The 21,251-nt window shown below is 50.4% G+C and overlaps 1 protein-coding gene across 1 annotated transcript in view; it reads right to left on the bottom strand.

Annotated features, from left to right (window-relative positions):
• Positions 1–21,251, bottom strand: part of LTBP2 (latent transforming growth factor beta binding protein 2) — a 68,844-nt gene that overhangs the window by 20,876 nt on the left and 26,717 nt on the right. Inside the window, 7 exon segments of the mRNA XM_032111199.1 lie at positions 296–418; positions 4,159–4,233; positions 12,756–12,858; positions 14,381–14,649; positions 14,987–15,187; positions 16,747–16,917; positions 18,354–18,535. Of these exon segments, the coding sequence (XP_031967090.1) occupies positions 296–418; positions 4,159–4,233; positions 12,756–12,858; positions 14,381–14,649; positions 14,987–15,187; positions 16,747–16,917; positions 18,354–18,535 (1,124 nt within the window).

Here is a 21,251-nt window from a genome sequence, read left to right as displayed (position 1 = left end):
GCCTTTCCCCCAACAGTGTCATCCCCAAGAAAACCCAGCTCATGTGGGAGTTCTCTCATCCCAGGGGGCTGTGTCCTCTGCTGCCACACCACGTGCACATTCCCTTCAGCCTCTGTAGGGACCATGCAATGTCCACGGAGAATAATGCATGATTGGGACCCATTCTGCACACAAGTGCAGAACAGCCCAATTCAGGTACACTCAAAGGAGATGTGAAGCACACTGCAGCCTCCACTCAGCCATGGGATCCTGCTCAGGTCCCTCCCCAGACTGGGGGGTTCCCTGGAGCACTTACAGATGCAATGGCTACGGGATGGGTCTAGCATGGTTCCAGGCTTGCAGGTACAACGGAAGCTGCCACGGGTGTTCACACACTCGGCATCTTTGCAGAGGCCCTGCATCAAGCACTCGTTGATATCTGTGGAGAGAAGAGAACCTTGTGAGATGTGAGGAAGCTGAGGGTGAACTAAACTCCCTACCCAGTGTCTCCCGTTCAGGTGCTGCAAACCAAAGGGGTCTCAGCTGGGCTGGTGTCTGAGGCAGCCTCTACACCAAGCAGCACAGTGGGGACCTCTGTGGTGACAGTAGCCCCACATCTGCAGAGCTTGCTTGCTGCAGCTGCAGGATGGCTTGTGGATGACTCCTCTGCTTCGTGGTCCTTGTGGAAAACAGATGTGGCCCCTATGGTGAGCCACTCTGTCAGGGTCACTACTATCATGGTTGTTTGCAAGCCAGGAATGGTGAGTCCTGTCCTTTCTCCTGATTCTTGGTATTGCTTGCATAGAGCTACCACCCATGGAGGGACCTTATTGAGAAACTCAGTGCCAGCATGCAGGGAGAGCATTGACAGATCCCATCCAGATGCAGAGGGGTGGTGGGCCAGGCTGTGGCTCACTGTGCCTTCTTCTAAGAGCAGGGTGAGCAAGTGAGAAGTCACCATGTTCAAGCCCTGCCTCAAGTTCTGCCTCTGCCCCTGGCTCAGCACTCATCAGACACAGTCTTTGGGAGGGAAGCTGGGTTTATCCTAGGGAAGCACCATTGGACTCATCCATTTGGCCTGCAGTAAAGGCTTTCCTACAGCACCATGTAAGACTATATGAGCTAAGCCAGAGAAGATAGGGATTGGCAAAAAGTGCATTAAGGGGAGCTAAGAGCAGTTTTCAGATGGAGAGTGAGGAGAAGCTGTCCTTTCTACCTTCACTAAAGAGCTTGGCCCAGAAAAGTCAGAATGCTGATTAAATGTGCTGTGTCAGGAGGCACAAGCAGTACAGGAAGAGCTGGATGAGACACAGGGCAGCAGGACTGGCAGCAACTTCAGCACCACCCTGAGACAAACCACAGGAACACATACTGCAAGCTAAGAGGTGGAAGCTGTCAGTGAGAGGGACCTGGGCCCACTCACTGCTCACAGGACAGCTCTGAGCTGCCAAGACCAAGAAATGCCAACATGATGCTTTGCCAAAGACAAAGGGCAGTCCCAATGCCAGTGTGCATGATCCTGGTGAGACCTCAGGTGCCCTCAGAGCACCCAGTGTTGCTCTAGGGACTGTTTCAAGATGGACGGGGTCGAAGACTCAGGAACAGCTTTTCCAGCACTACCTTATTCCTCAGAGCCAAAGCATTACTGCTTGGTGGAGGGGGCTGTCTTGTGAGACACACAGACAGCAATGACAGCTGAAGTTCAGACTTAATGACTTAGAGGCCCTTCCCAGTCCTGTGCTCCTAAACTCCCCAATTCATCCCACCAGCTGCTCCATACACAGTTGATACATACAAGGGCCGTGAAGACCAGGCTAGAAGTTAAGTCAATTAGAGGTACCAATGCTACAGGGATCTGCAGCAGGCCAGGGAAGAGTAGGATCTGGCTGCACCATGTAGTGTTTCCTGCTCTGTACCAAGCACAGGACAGAGTTCATGAGAACAACCAGTGACCAACCCCAAATATGCTGGGAACCCCCCTCAGAAAAGACATTAGGGCTCTCTGGAGGAGCCTCATGGCTCATCTCTGTCACTCCACAGCACGGTCAGAGTGTTATGTCATTCTGACAGACCAACTGGACAAAGTGTTTGTCTCCATATGAACAAAGGGATTGAAGGGATTAGAGTAATGAGAGCACAAAACAAACAAGCACCAAGGGCTAGGCTTTATATGCCTAATTTAAAACAGGGCCACATCCAGGCCTCATCCCAACCCCCTCTATTCTGCTGTCAGCCACAGTGGAAGTCCCCACTGGGAATAGAAGCAGACAGGTATGCTCAGAGCTATGCACTCCTACCCCCTGCAGCATGCCAGGGCTAGGGCTAGCCCACAAGAAGAGGCCTCAGGGATCACAAACTGAGATACATATGCTGCCTCAGCTGCTTCATCCCACCCCACACAAGTCTGCCAGTGCTCCTGAGAAACAGCCACACTGAGTAAGGCAGCCTGTGGTGGAAAGGTGCAGGCTGGCTTACCCCAGTGCTTGGTCAGCAGAAAGGACTCAGGTCAACATCAGACACCAAATATATATATGGTCTCCTAGGACTTTCAGTGTGTGTCCTGTGCAGTGACTGCGCTGCATGCACACCTCCCTATCCCTGAGCCTCCAAGACCTCTTTTCCTCATGTTTAGCAACCATATTATCTCTTCCAGTGCCATCCTTCCTGCTAGTCCCAGCAGCACTGGGAGGATCCCTGGCTGGGTCTGACAAGCACTCTCAACTTGGGCTCCTTGCAGCCTTGTTCTGCTCAATAGGATGCAGCAAGGAAAGGAAAGGAGATCCTGCAAAGGTGAACCATTTGTTCGTCTGCTGGAAGGCACCAGAGACAACCCTTTCTGTCCATACTGAACAAAGGAAAGTGGGCTTCTGCCAGGGTCCTCCTCCAATCACAGTGCTTTAACAATAGCCTGCAAAGCCAGGTAGTTTCCCCTCCTACCTGCGTGGCAAAAGAAGGCCCCTACATCTGTCCACCAAATTGAACCCTCACTCTGGGCCCTAAAGTGAGGTGCTAGGCTTCCTGACACACATTCCACTACAACAGTAGAGATGGGAATAGCACCTTGAAGCAGTAGTGTCTGAAGAATAGAACTTCTCCAGTCTAGCTTACAAAGGAGCATCCAGAGGCAGAGATCTCTGGTTCATGGTTTTTCCTGTGCAAAAAATCTTCCTAGCCAAATCCACACTGTCATCTACCTCTGCTCCTCCCTGATCCACAGGGGACACAAATCCAGAGCAGGCACTGCAGGTCTCTTCTTTCTGACATGAGTCCCTCCTGCTGCTCTGTTCCTCCAACTCCTATCTGATGTCTCTGGGTAGCTCCTCATAATCATAGCACTGTCTGTGGCCACATAAGTGATGAGATCTGAGCACCAAGCAGAATAGTTGTTGTGTTGTTGAAAGTTCTCCCTCAGGACAATGTGGGGAGGTTGAATCATTAATTAAGTGTGGTGGAAAGTCCCAGCTAAAAGAGATGAGTCATTGGATTGCCAGCCCTGGGTTTGCTCCCTGCTGCATCTGAGAGGCGACACCTCTCAGCTTATCATGAATCACAAGAAGGGAACAATAAAATTCCTCTTTAGTCAGAGCATGGAAAAACACAAGCAGTGTAGGTCCAAGAAATGCCAAATAAACATGAACCAGAGAGAAAAGGGGAGAGATGGTGCCTTCCTCATATGGAACTGAGGGACCACAGAAGTGAGCAATGGATTGATCCTGGCAGCATGGGGCAGGCAGCGGAGCCTCGCAGCATGAACAAGTGATACAGTCAGAACAGAAGGCATCGCTTTTATGGCACTCTCCCACTTGTAAATGAACAAGCTGATAACCTTCACAAATATTTTTAGGCAACAGAATTTCTGTTGCTTCAGAACATGGAAGAAGTGTTTTTACACTCACACTTAGCAGAGCATAAACACAGGCCCTTACTGGGTCAGTAGGACCTAACAGGGGAATTTTCTTGTACTGGCCCAACTTTGTGCTCACTGTGCTTGTCAGCTGAGTCATGTAGTCCTGTGTTACCTGGTTTTCTTCCATTCTTGATGAAAGCACGAAAACTTTTATAAGCCACGTTCTTTGCAGATCTGTACCAGGGAGTTAGGTAAATGTATTTTGTATAGATAATTGCAACTCTGACAGCGGATGTGAGAAGGAGAGACAGAGATGAAAGCAGCATCCTTACCTTGGCAGTGGCTCCGGTTCAGCCTTTTGTATCCCTGGGGACACTCCACCTGTCCATTCTCAATCACAGGGTGGGCTGGGGAAAAAAGCAAACAGTGTGGGACACTGTCAGGAGAGCCTGCCACCAGCATCCTCCCTGTTCCCTGCCCTTCTTCCAGAGGGGAAAGGGTCCTTAGGCCTGCCTTGGATGGGCTTCTAATGACTTCTAGGGCAGAGGGAAAGGTAGGAGCAGCCACATTATCCGTGGCGTGTCTTCTCCTTCTTGGCAAGTGCCAGCCTGGTGACCCACAGGTGCTGCCTGTGCCTCATACCTAGCACTGTGTCACTTTGTCTCCTCCTAGGTCAGTTTGGATAGCCAGGTGGCACATAACAAGGGGGATCAGAGTGAAAAGAATGGCTGAGGTCCTTGACAAACTGCTGAAATAACAGCTCAGGCCCTGTTTATTACATTTCTTTTTATACTGCGTGTGATTTCCTGCCCCAATCCCTCTCATCAAAGAAAAATTCAGATTTCTGCTTAAAATAGTTTTGTGGGTTTCAAAATGTTCTATAACACACACAATTAGACATCTCCAAATTTTTTAAAGGCAAGTAAAATGTGGCCCATAAATTCCTAGGAAGTCAAATTTAGGCACTGTATTTTGGAGCAAGGGACAGGGAATCTAAGAGTGGATGGGTTGGAAAGTGAGTAAGCATGGGGTGGAGTAGGAAGAAGGGTACTTTGCCTGGGGCAAAGGATTTTCCTAGGGTGGGGCTTCTTAATTTTCTGGATCTTTTGCTTGGGAACAAGGAGTGCATGAAAGAGCTAACTGACTGCCCAGCTATATTCCAACCACACTTAAATCCTCCTGCCTGGCATCAGTAGCTCACTCCCTGGTGTCGTACGTGGAAAGCCCTCCATGGCAATAGTCATATTGAGGGTCCAGCAGATTCCTAACACATTGCAGCTTTCAAGAACCAGGGACAAATTGAGACCATCCTTACAGCAGGAGATGCTTGGCAAGAGCCTGCAAAGTTTAAGAGCAAAAAGAAAGCCTGTGAAGTTTAAGAACACATTCTGGGGGCAGAGAGCAGGCATATCCGTAACTCTTTGTCCCAAACACTTGAACTCTATAATGCAATTTAAAGCCATTCTAGGACGGTTCTTGAAAGGCAGAAGTTAGAGACCAGCCGCCTAGGATAAAGGCACTTAGGAAATAAAAGACAGGAGAACATGTCATTACCAGCCTGTACCAGGAAGGAGAATAGAAAACCTGGCTTTCTCAGGTATATTAAATGAAGCTGCAAGGTTTTCCATGTGCACACTGATCCTCAGTAGCTGAATGAATGACAAAGACAAAAAAATCTTTTTACCCCCTTCAACAGTTTAGTCATGAATTGTAGGCAGGAGGTGCTAACAAATATCTGGATGTTAGGGACAGGGGAGCTACTAGTGATGCTGGGAATCACTGGGTACCTTTCCAACCTTCTGGGAAGGTAAAAAAACCTCTGGTTTATGGGCCCCAGGCTCAGTACCCCAGTGGGATTTCAGGTCCTCCTACACGATAGTTTGTGGGGTCGGGGCTGCCGACAAGCATTAACTGTGCTTGGAAGCATCTGTCAGCCTCAGCACAATGTGATAACAGACACTCAAATGAAGCACCATTGTTATGTGCAAGCCCTCTGAGCGGAAGCCAAGCGTGCTGGAGATCAAACAGCGATGACGTGTCAGAGCCATGCACCGCCTCTGAAGAGCCTTTGTGGAGAAACAGATTCTGCAGCATCCCTCCGCCAGATGCTGCTGGGGAGACAGCAAGGCAGAAAATGCCAGTGATGGGCAGATGAATTGCAGGTCTGTGCCACCTTAGCACTTACAAAACTCCAGTTTGCAGAAACCAGCTCGCTACATTAGCAAATCACTTGTGAAGCTACAGACAAATGTCCTAACTCTGCAAAGAAACCCTTGTTCCCTGGCAAGAGTAACTGTAATGTAATGTGAGCAGATCTCTCTGTACCAAGGAGAACCAAGACATTTTTGAAGTATTGGATGGGGGCTGCTCTCTTTCTGCCAGGACCTGTCCACAAGGGAAGACAGTGTGTGGCTGCAGGAGGATGTAAGCTATTAACTCTCAGCTTTGTGCTTGGTTTCTTGAGTAGAGGACTATTTCCTTCCACAAGCTCAAATGTTGCTGAACTACAACAGAGATGGCCAAAACCCCCTGAAAAAAACAGTCTAGGACACCTACATTTCCTGCAAAGAGGATCAGCATCCAGCCTTCTCTTATGCAGCTGGTAGGAGGGTATTCCTCTGGAACCCACCTAGTGATCAGAGAGGGCAGAAAGCTGTCAGCATTCAGAGTTGAAGAGGCCCCAGTCTCCTGTGTCTGTCTACACTCTCTCCAGGAAGGGTTCTCCCAGAGCCTAAGGCTAGGGATGGAGCAGCTGAGTTGCATCTGTCAGGCAGACGGATTTCAGGCTTGCTGAGGGCAGGGAGCCCTGGTTCCTGATTCAAGAGGGTGATTTCAGAGCCTTGCCTCCTGGGCACTTCAGCCCTGCAGATGCTGTGCCAAGCCAATGTGGTCACCAGGTAGCTGCACATTAGGAGTCCCTCTTGGCTCTCCTCATTGCTTCCTCTAGCTCTCTGCAAGCTCTGCAGGCACCGGGCATCCCTGTCAGGGCTGGGCTCATACAAAGGAGCAAGAGTGCAATAAGCTCACAGGCTCAGAAAGGAGGTGAGTGCAAAGGAGCCACAGCCCAGGACTTCCCCCAGAAACTTTGTCCCCAGCTAGAAAAATACTCAAGTAGAGTATAATATGAAAGGAAATTGGGTGGAGGGATTTTGGAGCCTAGCAGGATGATCTTTAAGCAATTAGGCTAATTTTTCATCATTTCCCAGGAGAAGAGATTTTACCCAAGGGCTCTGGCTCCCCAAACACGTCTGGAGAAGCTCAGGGTGGTGGTGAAGTGGAAAACTTCTCCGAGTGGTGGTAGCCACAAGGGTGTGAATGAGGCAGTGTTTGTTGGATGAGATAATACATTACATTAGTCCATACAATGTCACTGTTAAAAGGGGAAAAAGCAAGCCTCTGGTCAGATGAGAAGTGAAGAAATGCCCGTTTCCTAAAGCTAGCCCATTTATTTTGACTCCTTCCATCTACCATACTGAAGAAACTGAGGGTAGCTGTGGTGCTTCTGCTAGTTCTAGGTTTTCCAGCACCTGGGAGGTGAAAGGAGCCAGAGTGAATGGTCTCGTGACACCTGGATAAATGGGGATGGTGGACTCAGTCAAGCCTCAGCCTGGTTTAGTGTGAAGTAGAGAAGATCAGCCTCCGCTGCAGAGAGGACTTGAGCTGCTGAGCTCACTGGCAGAAGAGCAGAGCAGCTCGGACCCCACAGCAGCCTTCAGAGATGTATTAGAGGTGCCACACCAAGAAGTAGGCTGTGGCTATGGGGATAAGCCGAGTTCTAAGGCAGAATGGACAAGAGGGAAAGACACAAATCCTTCTGTCCAGGTCTGTCATGACTGCTCTCCTCTGGATGGTCTGTTGTAAGCAGGCTCCAGCAAGACTTCCTCCAATGCCCCAGCAAGGGTTATGGTAATAGCAGTGGAGAGGGCATGCACCAGTGCCACATGTGTGATATAAAACTACGTCCTCTGGCTCTACATCAGTAAAGATCTTCAAGGTGCAAAAGATGCTTGAAGGAAAAAAACTCTGATAATTCCTTTTTGCCATTGGGCGTTTCAACAGAGAGATCCTCATTCTGCTCTCAAGGTGGCTTCCAACTGCAACAAGATACCTTGTACCTAAAAACCCCCAGTTTTGTAACACTGTGCTGCAGTGTGCTGATATGACAATGCTGTACGTGTATGATGAGCAAAACAAGCACTATGCAGAAAAAAGCAGGCCTGAAAATGCTGTGTGTTCCCAGGTCAAGCATTGCTTTCTGTGGTACGGGCACAACCTTGCAGAGGTTTCTGCTTCTTTCCCCGCCTCCAGCCTTTCCGTACTGTTCTGCACAGACTCCCTGTGGCACATGGTAACAAGTGGCCTCCATAGCCTCCTTCCCATATATCCAAGGTTTTTTTTCCTGTGTCCTACCCCATCTGTTCACAGGAGCAGACCAGGGGGTTGATTTTCAAGGGGCTTGCCATGGCTGTTTCAATGCCTGCAGGCACAGCGCAGGGGGGTGTGAGGCTTGCAGATCCACTCAGCATTTCTGACGATGACGGCTGCATGGGTGAGCTGCCACCCCTCTCACAGTGGGAGGTCTGTTAGAGGAGTGCTGCGGATGCCAAGCCAGACATTACAAGATCCAACTTTCCAATGAAATTCAGACTTTTCTCTAGGACAAAAAACTTGAAAAAACACGTGGAGTGGGAATAAAAACAAAACAATAGCCTTCAAAGACTTGTTTCTTAATGCAGTTAAAACCCATACGAGGAGAGAAAGCAGCTCAGGAAGATCTGCAGTGAGCACAACGAGTGGGTGCACAGCCCAGCCCATGCTCAGGCTGACTGTAGGATAAGGGGCAGGGGGCACTGAAAACTCCAGACCTGGAAAATGCACGTTTACTCCTGCCCCCAGAAAGTCCACCAAATTTCACAGAAAGGTGAGACTTGTAGCTTCTGGCAGTACTGGAGATGGTGTCCACTGATACAGGTGTTCTCCTGGAATGCTGCTTGTTCCAGAGGTGTGTGGTCTCACAGATGGGGAGGAGGTAGAAGAGCAGGGCTGTGATCCCCTCTGGACAGAACTCTCAGCTACCAGTTTCCTTTATCACCATGCGCCTGAGAAGGGCCAAGGCTTTGGGAAAACGGTATCCAAATTCACACCTGCCGTGGGGTCTGTGTCAACCTGTAGCTCCAGTCTCACTGGGTTTAATTTCCACAGACCATCTCTTAACAGTGTTCCAACACATTCTTTCCACAGACCACTGCATCCCCCAAAATAACACATGGTCTGGCAGGTAAGCAGGAGTAGCTCTGCCCAGCAGTGTACCTGCTACTAGCCCCACATCCTGAGCTTGCCACAGGACGGGACATTGCTTCAGTGCAGGTTCCTCACCAGCAATGCTCAACTACCATGCTGGTCCCTGAGCTCCCTTTCAGCCACATCCTAGTGTCTCTATTTCAGCTGCTTCATCAGCCTCCAATTCCCTTTTCCTACCCTCATTCTTCTCCAGGTTTAACTTTCCAGCTCCTGTTTGCCCCTACCCTTCTGTTCTAGCCTTTCAGTGTGTGCTCCATTGCTTCCCCCAAGTACTAAAGACCCAGGACAGTCACTGAATGTCTCCATCTGATTTATCCTATCTTGCAATACAACACATTTCATCCACCAAATTCTGGCCAGAGCTGAAGAACTGCAGCTGCATGACAGCATGCAGGTGTCCTGCTACCCTCCAGGGCCCTGCCTCTGGCTCGTCTCTTTCTTTCATAAGTCAGGCAACAAAGAGCCTTTGCTCCAACAGCTCATGGAGCAAGCTCTCTGCTCTCCCCTTTCTCCCAGGGTGCCTCTGATGCATCATGGGGGTCCTATCTTTAGTTCTCACTTGCATAAGCAACAGCAGCTCCCAGGAACTTCTACTGTAGCCTGCTTGAACACCCATCTCTGTGCCCACTTCTCTGAAGAGGCTTAACAGTGTACAGCCTCCCAGCAGCAAACCACACAGTCCAAGAACGGCTTAAGGAAATCTCTAAGACTAAAGTAACACTCACAGAGACTCCTGGCCAGGTCAGCCCTTGATTTTGAACTCAGCTTTTAACATGGTCTCATTAGGATGCAGACAAAGCATTTGAGTGCCTTGGCTTTTCTGATGCTGAGCAAAACATAAAAAATAGTGAGGATTGGTCATGGTAAGTTTGCTCAGACAGATGCCTGCCTCCTATTCTTCTTCTCTGATGTCTTTCCGCACACAAACACGTACCAAACATGAAAGCTGCAGACGATGGAGACATCCGGACGTATCCAGACTCTACTAACAATCAGTGTCTCGGGCAGACAGTCAATCCAAACAAGTTCCCCATTTGTCTAGCTCTTGCCTGGCTGCACTTCTGTATGTTGTAAGTGTTTACACTGAACTAGCTTCTGCCATTTCTGTCTCTAGTTGCTGGAATTAAATTCCCAATGCTGTCAAGTCTGCTCTGGTGCATGCTTCCCCGGGACACATGAGAGCAAGGAGTTCTCTCTGAAGATCACAGTGCTAAGAAGAAAGCTGGAAACACACACTGAACATGTTATCTCTGTGCACGAGACACCAGATCACTGAACTACAGCCCAGTGACTTTGAGTGAGCACAACACAGGCCAGCAAGACCAGAAGGCAGAAGGAATGTGAGTGTGGGATGTGGTCTACAGGCAGGAAGTACGTGGAACAATGCCTTCACACTAGCATGGAACTGGAAACCCTGGCAGACAAGGCACAAGGCAGTGAGTGGTCACAGTGCTTGGAGGCTCTGTTAAAGAAGTAAGGTCGCTGAGAAGGGACTGTTTCCCTGACTCCCCTCCGGGATCAGATACCTTGCATGTGAAGACAACATACCAGAGAAAGGCACCTGAGCTTCTCACTCCACAACAACTGGGCTCTCTTAGGCTGCCTTCATCATGTGTCTGTCTTACAGCTCCTTGCACCAGAGGTAGCCAAAGCAGGAAGATACGTATATACCATTGAACAGGATGAAAATGGCTCCTTCAACTAGCGTGAATTAGGGCCAACATCACAAGAGCCATTAAGTCTCCAAGGAGGAACTTCATCACCCAGAGCCAGAGGGAATTTCTTGTGGCACAGGAATACAAAAGACCCACAGGGATACATTTTACATATCCCTGGAATTAATCTGAAAACAAAGCCAGACAATTATCTGTCCACTCAGTGAAGACCAGCAGTGACAACTTGCCTTGAGTTGCAACTGCTGCCAGGACACAGGGCATGTGTTGAGCTGTGAGCTGTGGAACCTGCTGGCAGCTAGGAGTCATTTCCTAAGTGCATTTGCTCTACTGGCTGGCTGACTGCAAGGAGCACATGGGGGTGTTTTGTGTCTGTTTTCACATCTTAGAAGCCTGTGATTAGACACATTTTGAAGCTCTAAGTCCAACAGAGCAAATCACTGCTGCAGCTCTGGCTGCATTCTCTGCAATCACCTTGCATCCTGGCACAGAGAACGAGAAGGGAGGTGCAGAGTTTTTGCAGCAATCTGCAGCCTAACTGAAGTATTAAGCAGCCCCCCTGTTTTCTAATGGAGGGATCACAGAAAGACGGGTAAGAAACAGGGAGACTGCTGTAGGATGGGGAAGAGAAAGCCGTGACTGGGGTTGTGAAGGTCAGGGACAAAGAAGAGGGGCTGAGGCCTGTGTGGGGCATTTCCTTGTCTGTACTGAACCTGCAGACCCCAGGGTCACCCCCCCACAACATATATGCCCAAGTCTTCTTTGGGGCTAGCATATGGATGAGGGCAGGCAAGCAGTAGCATGGCTGAGGCCACAGCACAGCCATGCAGCTTGGGAAGATGACAGCAATCAGAGCTCCCAAGATCTGGACTGGGTTCCAGGATGCTGACAACCTCGTCTGTGATTGCAAGGAATTTGGCTCCAGTCATCCCTGCCCCTGGCTGAGGAGGAATCGAATGGAGGGAGGATAATGAGACACAAATTCAGCTCTTGGGAATGTGCGTGTAAGCAAGCAGGAAAACCTCTGGGCAGAGCTAGAAGTCACCAACACCACACTTGCTTGCAAAACCTGCCACCTTGGATATCTACGCTCTATTGAGGAGTCAGGTCTCCTGAACCATGGGGTCTGTTTTCTTTAGTTCTTTGATCCAGTGAAGGGATGTGATTGAGCAGCCAGGCAGCAATGAATGGGAGCAGGCAGGCAGGCAGGCAGGGAAGAGGTGAGCAGCTCCCTGCCCACATTCCACTAGATGAGTGCACCTTTCCCTTTACCACACCCAGTCAGCACTGGATGCTGGAGCCTGCCTCCCCTCCAGCCAGGAGTCCTGCATGGCCTCTCCACCGCAACACAGGATGGGGCCATGGGGCAAAGGGCCATGCTCATCATGAAGCACCTTGAGCAGAGCAGATGAGGAATCCCCATCTCCTGCTAGATCAGTCTGTCCAGCTCCCAAGTGCAGCAGAAACAGAGCTGGACGCCCATGCCCCTGGAACGGACCCTGGGTGTGCTCCTGCCAATTGTTTGATGTAGTGTTATTTCCAGAGCCCCTGCCAAACCCGTGTTGGGCCCAGAGCAAGCCCGTAACTCTATAGGGCTAAGTCTGCAGCCTCCTCCAACCTAGAACTGCACCTCCTAAAACCACGGCTGCTTTTTTCCTGTTTCTCCCTCTGAATGGGGCTAGCATGGTGGGAACTGTTGGCCACGTGAGCCTGGGCCCAGCAGCCAACCCAGAGCACTGTTGCCTGGTGGGTTGGGGCAGCAGCTGGCATGACCCTGCACTCACCTGGGACATGCTGCCCATCCCCGAGGACCTTGGGCCAAGGACAGCCATGTGTCACGACCCACAGCTCCGTTCCCTGCCTCATCTACACGAGGCAGCCAAATCATTTTTACTCGTCGAGGGTGCAGGCTGTCCCTCATATTGTTCTGGCTCCTGGCCAGCAGCAGTACTCACCTGGCCGGGGGGGACAGGCCAGGCACTGGTCCATGCCCCAAAAGAGCCCCACACTGCCGCAGCAGTCCTCCAGCTTGGTTAGCCCTGGCAGGGGGTTGGTGCACTGCGGAGAGAGGAGCAGATCAGGCTGCTGTGGGATGCAGAGGAAACATGTGCCCAGCTGGTACAGTAGCAGCAGAGCCAGCACGGGGAACAACTGTCTGGGGGCAGAGGCTGGCACAGCCCTCTTGGCACAGTTCCCCACTGGGACACAGTGGAACCGGGGATGTGGATTAAGATAGTAAAAAGTTGTGCAGACAGAACCTCCCTTGACTGCACCCTTCAGAGGGGAAGAGGCCATCAAACAGAGCACAGATGAACCAGAGATGATATCACCTGGCAAAGCCCCAGAATCAGCCCCTTGCCTGGCTGATTAGCCTGTGATATGGGTGCACCACTCCAGCCCGGCGGGGAGCTTGTTGTCAGGCACTTTCCTCTGCTGAATGAGTCTCTCTTTCCCCCCACTCTCGGCAAGGCCCTCTGGATTACAGGCTTCCCCATTAGAGCGGAGCCGCTGGGCCCACAGGCTGGAGCTGGCCCCTGGCCAGGCACGCGTGGCCGCCTGCCCAGCACTCGCATACCGATCGGCTCGGCTGTGGCTGCGCGGGGAGAGGCAGGCGCTCCCTGCCGAACTCCTCACCCTCTCCCAGGCACGGCATCACCCCAGCTGGGTGAGGTGTGAGCATAGCAAGGGTACCCCCTGCTGCACCTAGAGCATCTCTTACAGCCTCTCCATACATCATCATCCTCTGCTCCTATGGTCACAGCATTGCCATCTCCCCACAGAGAAGCAGGGCTTTTCCAGCCCCAGGTTCTGATTTCATTTATTTTTGCACTAGAGAATGGCTAAGAATGGTTTCCTGCTAGAAACGACTTGGATGGGAGTGACTGAAGGATGGGATGGGAACTGGGAGTAGCCCCCCCGAAAAGGCTGGGGAGCAGTGGTAACAGGGCTGAGTCCCAGACTGCCAGGCTGGGGGTCTCTCTGAGCACGAACTGCTCTGGGGGAGCTCACAGGTGTTCCTGTGGGTGCCAAAAACCTCCAATGCTTTTCCAGTGACGCAAGAGAAACATGTGGGGAAAGACAAAATAAGAAATTATGATGACTGTGGGACAGGGGTGAGAAAGTCCCTCACGTGCATTTGCTTCCCAAGCCCCAGTCGAGCTCTCCAGGAAGGCATCGTTCCATGGAAATCAGACTTCCATTTATCGTCTGAGAGGGAAAGGAATTTTCCTATGTTTTATACGTTTCCTACAATAATTGTGGAGCATGGCTGTAAATGTTGCTATAAATAGGGCACCCTTTTAAAACCAGACTGTGTGTGAAAGCCATCAAGTCTGGGCTGTGCTGCCCCAGGGCACAGCCTGGTCAGGGCAAGGCAGTGAGGTCTCTGTTTGATCAAAGCAAGGAATTTTTTTTCTTCCCAAGTAGTAACACATTGCTGCCTGTGCCCATGGCATCTGCATGATGCCCATGCTGACGCTGAACAGCTTCACAGAAAAAAGCCACCCCCCAACCCCCGAAAGCCAGTGCTCCCCTACCCCAGAACAAGAAATACTCCAGTGCTTGATAGATGACCTCTTACCTGCCCATGGAGAGCCTCCCGAAAGCACCTCCCCAGCAGTCCCGGGGCTCTCTGCTGTTGTTGTCCACTCACAGTGGCAATGCTGTTGCCATTCCCATGGGCATAGGTGTACCAGGGCACAGCAGCCAGCTGAGGCACCAGGACTGCCTCCACACTGTTTTCCTCCGACACCTCAGCATCACCCCGCACCCTGGCCACCTGATGAATTTGCACGGTGGCTTCTGGAGGGTGGTTGATGTGGACATTCACCAGAGAAGGGTTTAGGGAAGCTGGAAGATGAGTTTACACCACATTTTTGACAATCTGGCAACAATTTGGCACCCAAAGAGTATCATCATGAACAAAGTCACAAGGGACGAGAGGCAGACTGAGCCCACCAGGAAATCTAGAGGAAGACTGCATCTAAGAGAAAGTATTTGTCTGGCCTAAAACCAGGACAAACCGACCAAAACCTCCACAAGAAATTAGGGAAACTTCCTTTCTAACAACCTGGCCTGAAACAGCAAGCATAAGGAGGTAGTGGCCTCCTCAGGCCTGTTAAAAAAGATCTGAGGAGCACACAAGTAGGAGTAAAATGTGGGGTCTGGAGCCACTGGCCATGCTCACCCAGCTGGTTGGACAAGGGTAGAGTATATGTGGAGTGCTTCATGGAGCTGCTAGCTGGGGTCTTTGGGCCTCTCCCTCCTTGCTTCTTTTCCAGAGAGGGAGCTGGCAGGTGGCAAAACTTCCCTGTGGAGTTGGAGGGGCACCAGCATTCATCCCGGCCCACGCAGCGCCCTCCATTCAGGCAGGGAATCTGACAGAAGTCTGCAAGGCAAAGAGAGATCTGCTTAGAGGAGGAACTGAGACACTGGCTCTAGCCAAGGGCAGCTGAGGGATGCCAGGCAGCTGGACCAGGACAGCACTAACCCCATGATGTCCCAAGGACCAGGCCCAGCACTGGGCTGGGGTCAGCACTTGCAGCCTGGAGGCAGGCTCGGCTCCCTGCTGGGCAACACCATCTTCTCCAAGCTCTGCTCACAACTGGAGTCATGGGTTGAAGAAGATGAACTCTCCCTTGGGCTCTGGGGCCACAGCCAGGCTGGGGCACCCATGTCCTGGGGGGCTGCCAAAGTGGTGTTGCTGACACAGCAGGATCTCTTGGAGTGGGTCAGGAGCTATGGCAGCCATGTGTAGCCAAGTCTGCCCAATTTCTTCACTTCTGCATCGCCCCCTCCCCACTTGGCAGGGTTTTTACTCCTAGCCCAGAAGGGAACTCAGCAGGATGAGAGAGGCAGATGGAGAGAGCAGGCAGAGAGCCACATCCTCAGAGCCTGTCTCACATCCAGCCCTGGCCCTGCCAGCAGTTCAAGTGGGAGAAGTGTGGAGTGGGACAAAAGAATCAGGAGCAATTCATCTGCAAAGGCTCAGAAAACGCATACACAGATGAAACCAAAGTCATGTCCTTTCTGACCTCATCAGATGCTTGGAGCATCTCAGTGTGAACTACACTCAAGCAATGCATGGGATTTCTTGACAGATTATCCTGACTCATTTCAGTGTGGGAGGAGACACTGCTGCTCCACATTCCTGGATGGCTTGTCAGGTTCATTCCAGGGGATGAACACCCATCCTGTTTCAAGTTCATCTGCTCAAGCCCAGCACCCAGTTTTGGGGGAGGAGACACATTTTTGGACTGGGACCTAGGCAGAAATTGTTGTGAACACCATCTTCCATCAGTGTCCACAAGAGCAAGGCTTTTCATTCTCTCAGTGTTAGGAGAATTTGAGTGATACAGAGGCACTCAGAGGACAAGTCCCAACAAGTCCAGTATGTTGCTCCCACCAGCTGGCTCCAAGACAATGTGACCAACCCACATCCCAGTGACTTGATGAGCAATCCCAGTGGCTCTGAAAGGCGAGCGGTGGTTGCAGCAAGCCCTGTTTATAAGAACAGTTTGCAACCTGCAGCCAGCTCTCCTGGCTGCCATGTGAGTGAAAGGAGAGAACAGGAGGAAATTAGGTGATGAAAGTCAGCCCCAAGACTGGATGCCAACTAAAGCAGCGAGCTGGCTCTGAGAAGAAGGGGGTGGTGAGGCTTGGCTGCAGGCCTGACTCAAAAACACACATCCCCTCTACCCAGGGTGAGATGGAAACAGGAGTTGCTTGCCCAGGAAAGAGAGCAGTGAGGCAAAGTCTGTCTTCCTCCCCCAGAGAGGGAGTAAGCCCCAAAGACCTCAGAAGACATCTTCCAGAAGACACTGAGAGAAGCCATTGCTTCCCCTCCCTATAGCAGCCCAAGCCCTTAGTCTGTAGAGTCGGGAAAAGCAGGAAGAGTAGAGAGGGGAAGCAGGCAAGAAAGTAGGTGGAGGGCATAGGGGTGCTCACAGATGCGGAAGCCAGATTTGGGATCGTGGTCATGTCCCCCTTGGCTATAGAGAGTGGTGGTGTCTCCTTTCTCGCAGCTGTTGTAGCAGCGCCCACTCTGGCATGTCTGTTTGCAGATGGTGGGTGTGAAGACAATTTTTATCTTCCTAATCTTCTCTGTCAGGTTGGCCCCTACGAAAGAAAAAGAGTGCTAAGTGGAAACAGCATCTCCAGGCCAAGGGAGCTGTAATTCTCAGCTCAAGCTCCAAAGCATCCCCAGAGCAAAGAGGGGTCTATGTCCCTCCCCAAGGTCGTGGAGTCACCATCCCTGGAGGTGTTTAAGGAAAGACTGCATGTGGCACTTAGTGCCATGGCCTAATTGAGAAGGTGGTGTTAGGTCATAGGCTGTACTCGATGATCTTAAAGGTCTTTTCCAACCTAGCTGATTCTGTGATTCTGTGATCCTGTCTCTCCTCGCCCCTTGCTCACTCTACATGTTTTCTGCTCTAGCATCTGTAAGAGTTTGTCAACACATGAACAGTAGCAAGCAGCATGCTCTGGCTGCCCAGTTGGAGTGGCATAACAGTGTGCAGGGACACACATGTACTAACTTCATCATAAAGGGAGTTTTTTGCTTTAAGAAATATTCCCTCTCCAGCCACATCAGTAGTTGGAAGACTGGCTGCTCTTAAACCTCTGGAAGTCTTCCCACATGAACACATTGGCATCCATAAAAGAGAGCATCAGGTCTTAAGGAAACCATTGCCTCCCTACAAGTGTCCCCTGACCTCCTGAGTTATCTGTGGTCCTCTTCTGGTCCCTCACCATCCTCACACTAGATACGATGGGAAATCACACTCAGAGCTCTTGCGGTCTTGTGGAAAATGGTCAACAGACAGAACTATTGCGTAACCAGCTGGCCTGACACCAGGGCCTTCCATCCCACCCCAATGAGACAGTCATGTGCTGCCCTTGCTGTGCTCACCCCGCTCCCTGTTTCAATCACCAATTTCAGATTACAGCTTCAGCCACGATGTAGGTTCATGGCCCTACTCATAGAGGCTGAGATGCCACATGGTGCCTCTTTGGGGAATCACAGCTTTAGGAGGAAGCCAAGCTGCAGAAGACAACTTGCACCTGTCCTAGTTGGGAAAACATTGAGGCTCCGCATCTGCGCGTCCCAGCAGCCTGGCCTAATCCCTGCTCATGTCAGAAGGCATCAAGGCAGCAGCCAAAGGGACTAAATAGACACTGGTTGCACAATCTGACCTCGAGGGCTGCTCAGACTGAGGAGTAAGCTGGGAGACACCATTCCTACAGACTGAAGCAACTCCCCTTCAGGGCATTGTGCCGGAGTGATGTTCAACATCTCCTGAGATGCAATTGTCATATCCCCTGGCTCCTGTCTCAAGCCATCCGCGTTTTGCTCCCCTGATATGTCCTCCTTCAGTAGGGCTCTTTTCTTTGCCAAGCCCAGCAATGCCCATGCTGGCCTTTCCTTTTCATCCCACTGAGCAGCACAGTCCTGGGAGTCCATGGTTTCTTGGGGATCCCCAGTGAAAGTGTTGCCCTTTCCCATGACACCCCAACAAGAAGCTCCAAAAGAGTGGCAGCCCTGGAAGCCTTACCCTTTGCAGGCAAGGTGTGCTCCTGGGAAACAGCATGTGGGCCAGAGCTGCTCTGCTCATATCCATTCCCATTGGGGAGTGCATTAGAGGTGAGCTGGCCATTGCTGGCTGGGTAGCGCCGGACAGTCCTTGATGACCCTGTGTGCTGAGGGGAGACAGGAGAGCCAATTCTGCTCTGAATCCTGCGGAAGAGAAAAAGTGAACCAATATTCTTCACGAGTGCCTGCACTGACCCACAGTGCCTGTCCACCAAAGTATCTTGCAGCAACTTTCACTGCTGTGCTGCCCAAGATGCCACCTGGACACAGAGCTTTGTCTACCTGAGCAGGATCCCACTCCTCCCCTGCTTTCAGTCATTCCCATGGCACTGTTTCCCTCTAGGAACCATGTCCCATGTCCTGAGCCTGGCAGGACACACTATTCACCAAGACACCCTCTCTGTACCATCACATCAAGCTGTCCTTCCACAGGGCTGCTTCAGCTGCCTTGAAGAACCTCTGCCTGCCCATCACACTCAAGGTCTGTTCCTTGACCATAGCAAACATAAGCAGCTCCCAATACACTTGTTCTTATGGTGGAAGTTTTCTCAGGACCTGCCTTCCCAGCCCCAAATGAGCACTAAAAGCACAGTAAGACAGTCACAGAAGAGGCCAGACCAAGCAAATACACAAAACTCCACCCATGAGAGTCACAAACAAGAGAGAATGACCAAGAACTCAAGTCTGTAGGTGCAGTTACGACTTTCTGCACTAACTACATTTATGACTTTTGGTGCTCTCTGAGGACTAAGCATGGAGAAGGCATCCAGCTCTCAAGGTCACACTTCATACACACTCCATTATAAAGCCATGTAAACCACAAGGCAGAGCTCTTTGTGTTAAAGATCTTGATCTACTGCACTTGCTCCCATTTCCTTTTACTGATTGCAGCACTAAGCCTCCAAGAGGGCACTCTGCTTTCCAACAAATGTATCTCACTCTCACCTGCACCAGCTGCAAGGAAAAAGGCTTAGTACAGCCAAGGGCCACAACAGGTTGGCTGCCCACATGCTCCTTGGGTTTCTTTGAAAGTGCCAGCCTTGGACGCCTCTGTAACTGAACTTCAGTACCGACAACTCCTCTGCATTCCCTGTCCAACACCTCCATCTCTGACTACATGGCTGAGGCAAAGAGTGGCACTTCCCACTGAAGTGTCCAGAGAGGCCTATCCCGTTCTGTGGTTTTTACCATCTTCCCTGTCACAGTCAGCACAGGAGACGTGTTACACTGTCTACAGGGAACACAAATTTCTAAACCAAACAGGACTGGATGATTCAATGAGAGTTGGCTGACAGCAGCTCTGCCTTGCAGACATTCCTTGGATAGCTTGGAATAACAATAAGATCTGAGGAGACGGAAAGGGAGCTCATGCTGTGCTGGTATTCAGGCAGGTCAAGAACAACATACAAGGTAACTGTCAGCCAGCGAGCCCAAAATCAGCCTTGAACAATGGAAAAGATGACGCACAGGTCAATTAACTGGGAACCAAACAAAAGGAATACAAAGTGAGGTCAAGTCAAGGAGGTCTGTGAAGAACCACTCTTGTCAAAGGAGTCCATTTTCGTAATTTGAGACAATTAGACACATGCACACTGACAAGCTGAGAGCCTATGCTATTTCAATAAAAAAATAAACAGGGCAGTACGATGTCAATCAGGCACATGCAAAATTAATAACAAACTGGCTGTGTAACAGAACACAAGAAGTAGTTGTCCCTGGGGAGGGTATTAGATGGGTTCCAGGGTGATCAGTATGAGGCCTGGCATGAGTCAAGAATTTCATCTGGAAATAAATATTTTTATTTCGAAATAAACATATAATCGACATTGATAATGTATGCTGCTGACACAAAAATTTGCAATGTGGTGTATCGTGATGAGAACAGAGCAATCACACAGAGCAGTTTGGAGCTCTGCGGAGGGTAAATGCATCCAAGCAACATGGGGTTTTAATAGAGCCAAATGCAGGATTACACTTCTAGGAAGAAGGAATGCAGGCAGCAGCTGCAGATAATCGGAGACAATCCTGGAAAACAGCAATTCTGAAAAGATTTTGGGGCTAATGACAAGCAATTAAATATGAACTGTCAGTTCAATGTCCTGACATTAGGACACTGAAACACTGCAGGAACAGGGAGGTATTTTTGCCTCCCTACACGTCCTCATCACAGTAGGATGTATACATGCTATAATATGATCCTAGCTCTGAGGTCACATCTTCTAAGGGATGTCAAAAAAATGGAGACAATACAGGAAAAGACATGACAAAAATAATTGGAGGGCTGGTGAAAATGCCTTTCTGTAAGAGACCTGAAGTATTCCATCTCTTCAATTTAGGATAAAGAAGATGAAGAGGTGCTCTGATTACAGGGCACAGGTTTCTCCACAAGAACAAAACGCCAGGTGTAAAGAGCCAACAACATCAGCAAACTGAAGTCAAATGATTCCTTGCTAGAAAGCACGCCTACATGCAGCAGCATAGCTGTCTTCCTTCTGCAAAAACCTCAGTGGTGCATTCCCAAACTCCTGATACCATCTCTTCAGGAGAGGAGAGTGTGGTGACAAAAATATTTGTTGTCTTGTTAAAATCAAGATCTAATGAGGACAGCAAATAATGCTTGTTTTTTAATCATCAGCAAGGTTAGCCAGAATAACTGAAGAGAAGTGAACCTTACTTCAGTTCTACCTCAGTCCCTTTCAGAAGCTCCCCTGAGATTCTGCAGAGTACCACCTACCCCAGAAGGCCAGGGCAGCCAGGCATGACCTACCCACACATTTCTGAGCTACTAATTCAGCCCTGCAGCCAGAAAAGGAACTTCTGGTTGCCTGTTATGTACTGCTTTGTCACCTGCTGTGCTACT

The sequence above is a fragment of the Corvus moneduloides genome, chromosome 6 (assembly GCF_009650955.1).
Source record: "Corvus moneduloides isolate bCorMon1 chromosome 6, bCorMon1.pri, whole genome shotgun sequence".
Taxonomy (NCBI): domain Eukaryota; kingdom Metazoa; phylum Chordata; class Aves; order Passeriformes; family Corvidae; genus Corvus; species Corvus moneduloides.
The sequence above is the reverse complement of the archived record's forward strand: the minus strand, read 5'-3'. Positions and strand labels throughout refer to the sequence as shown.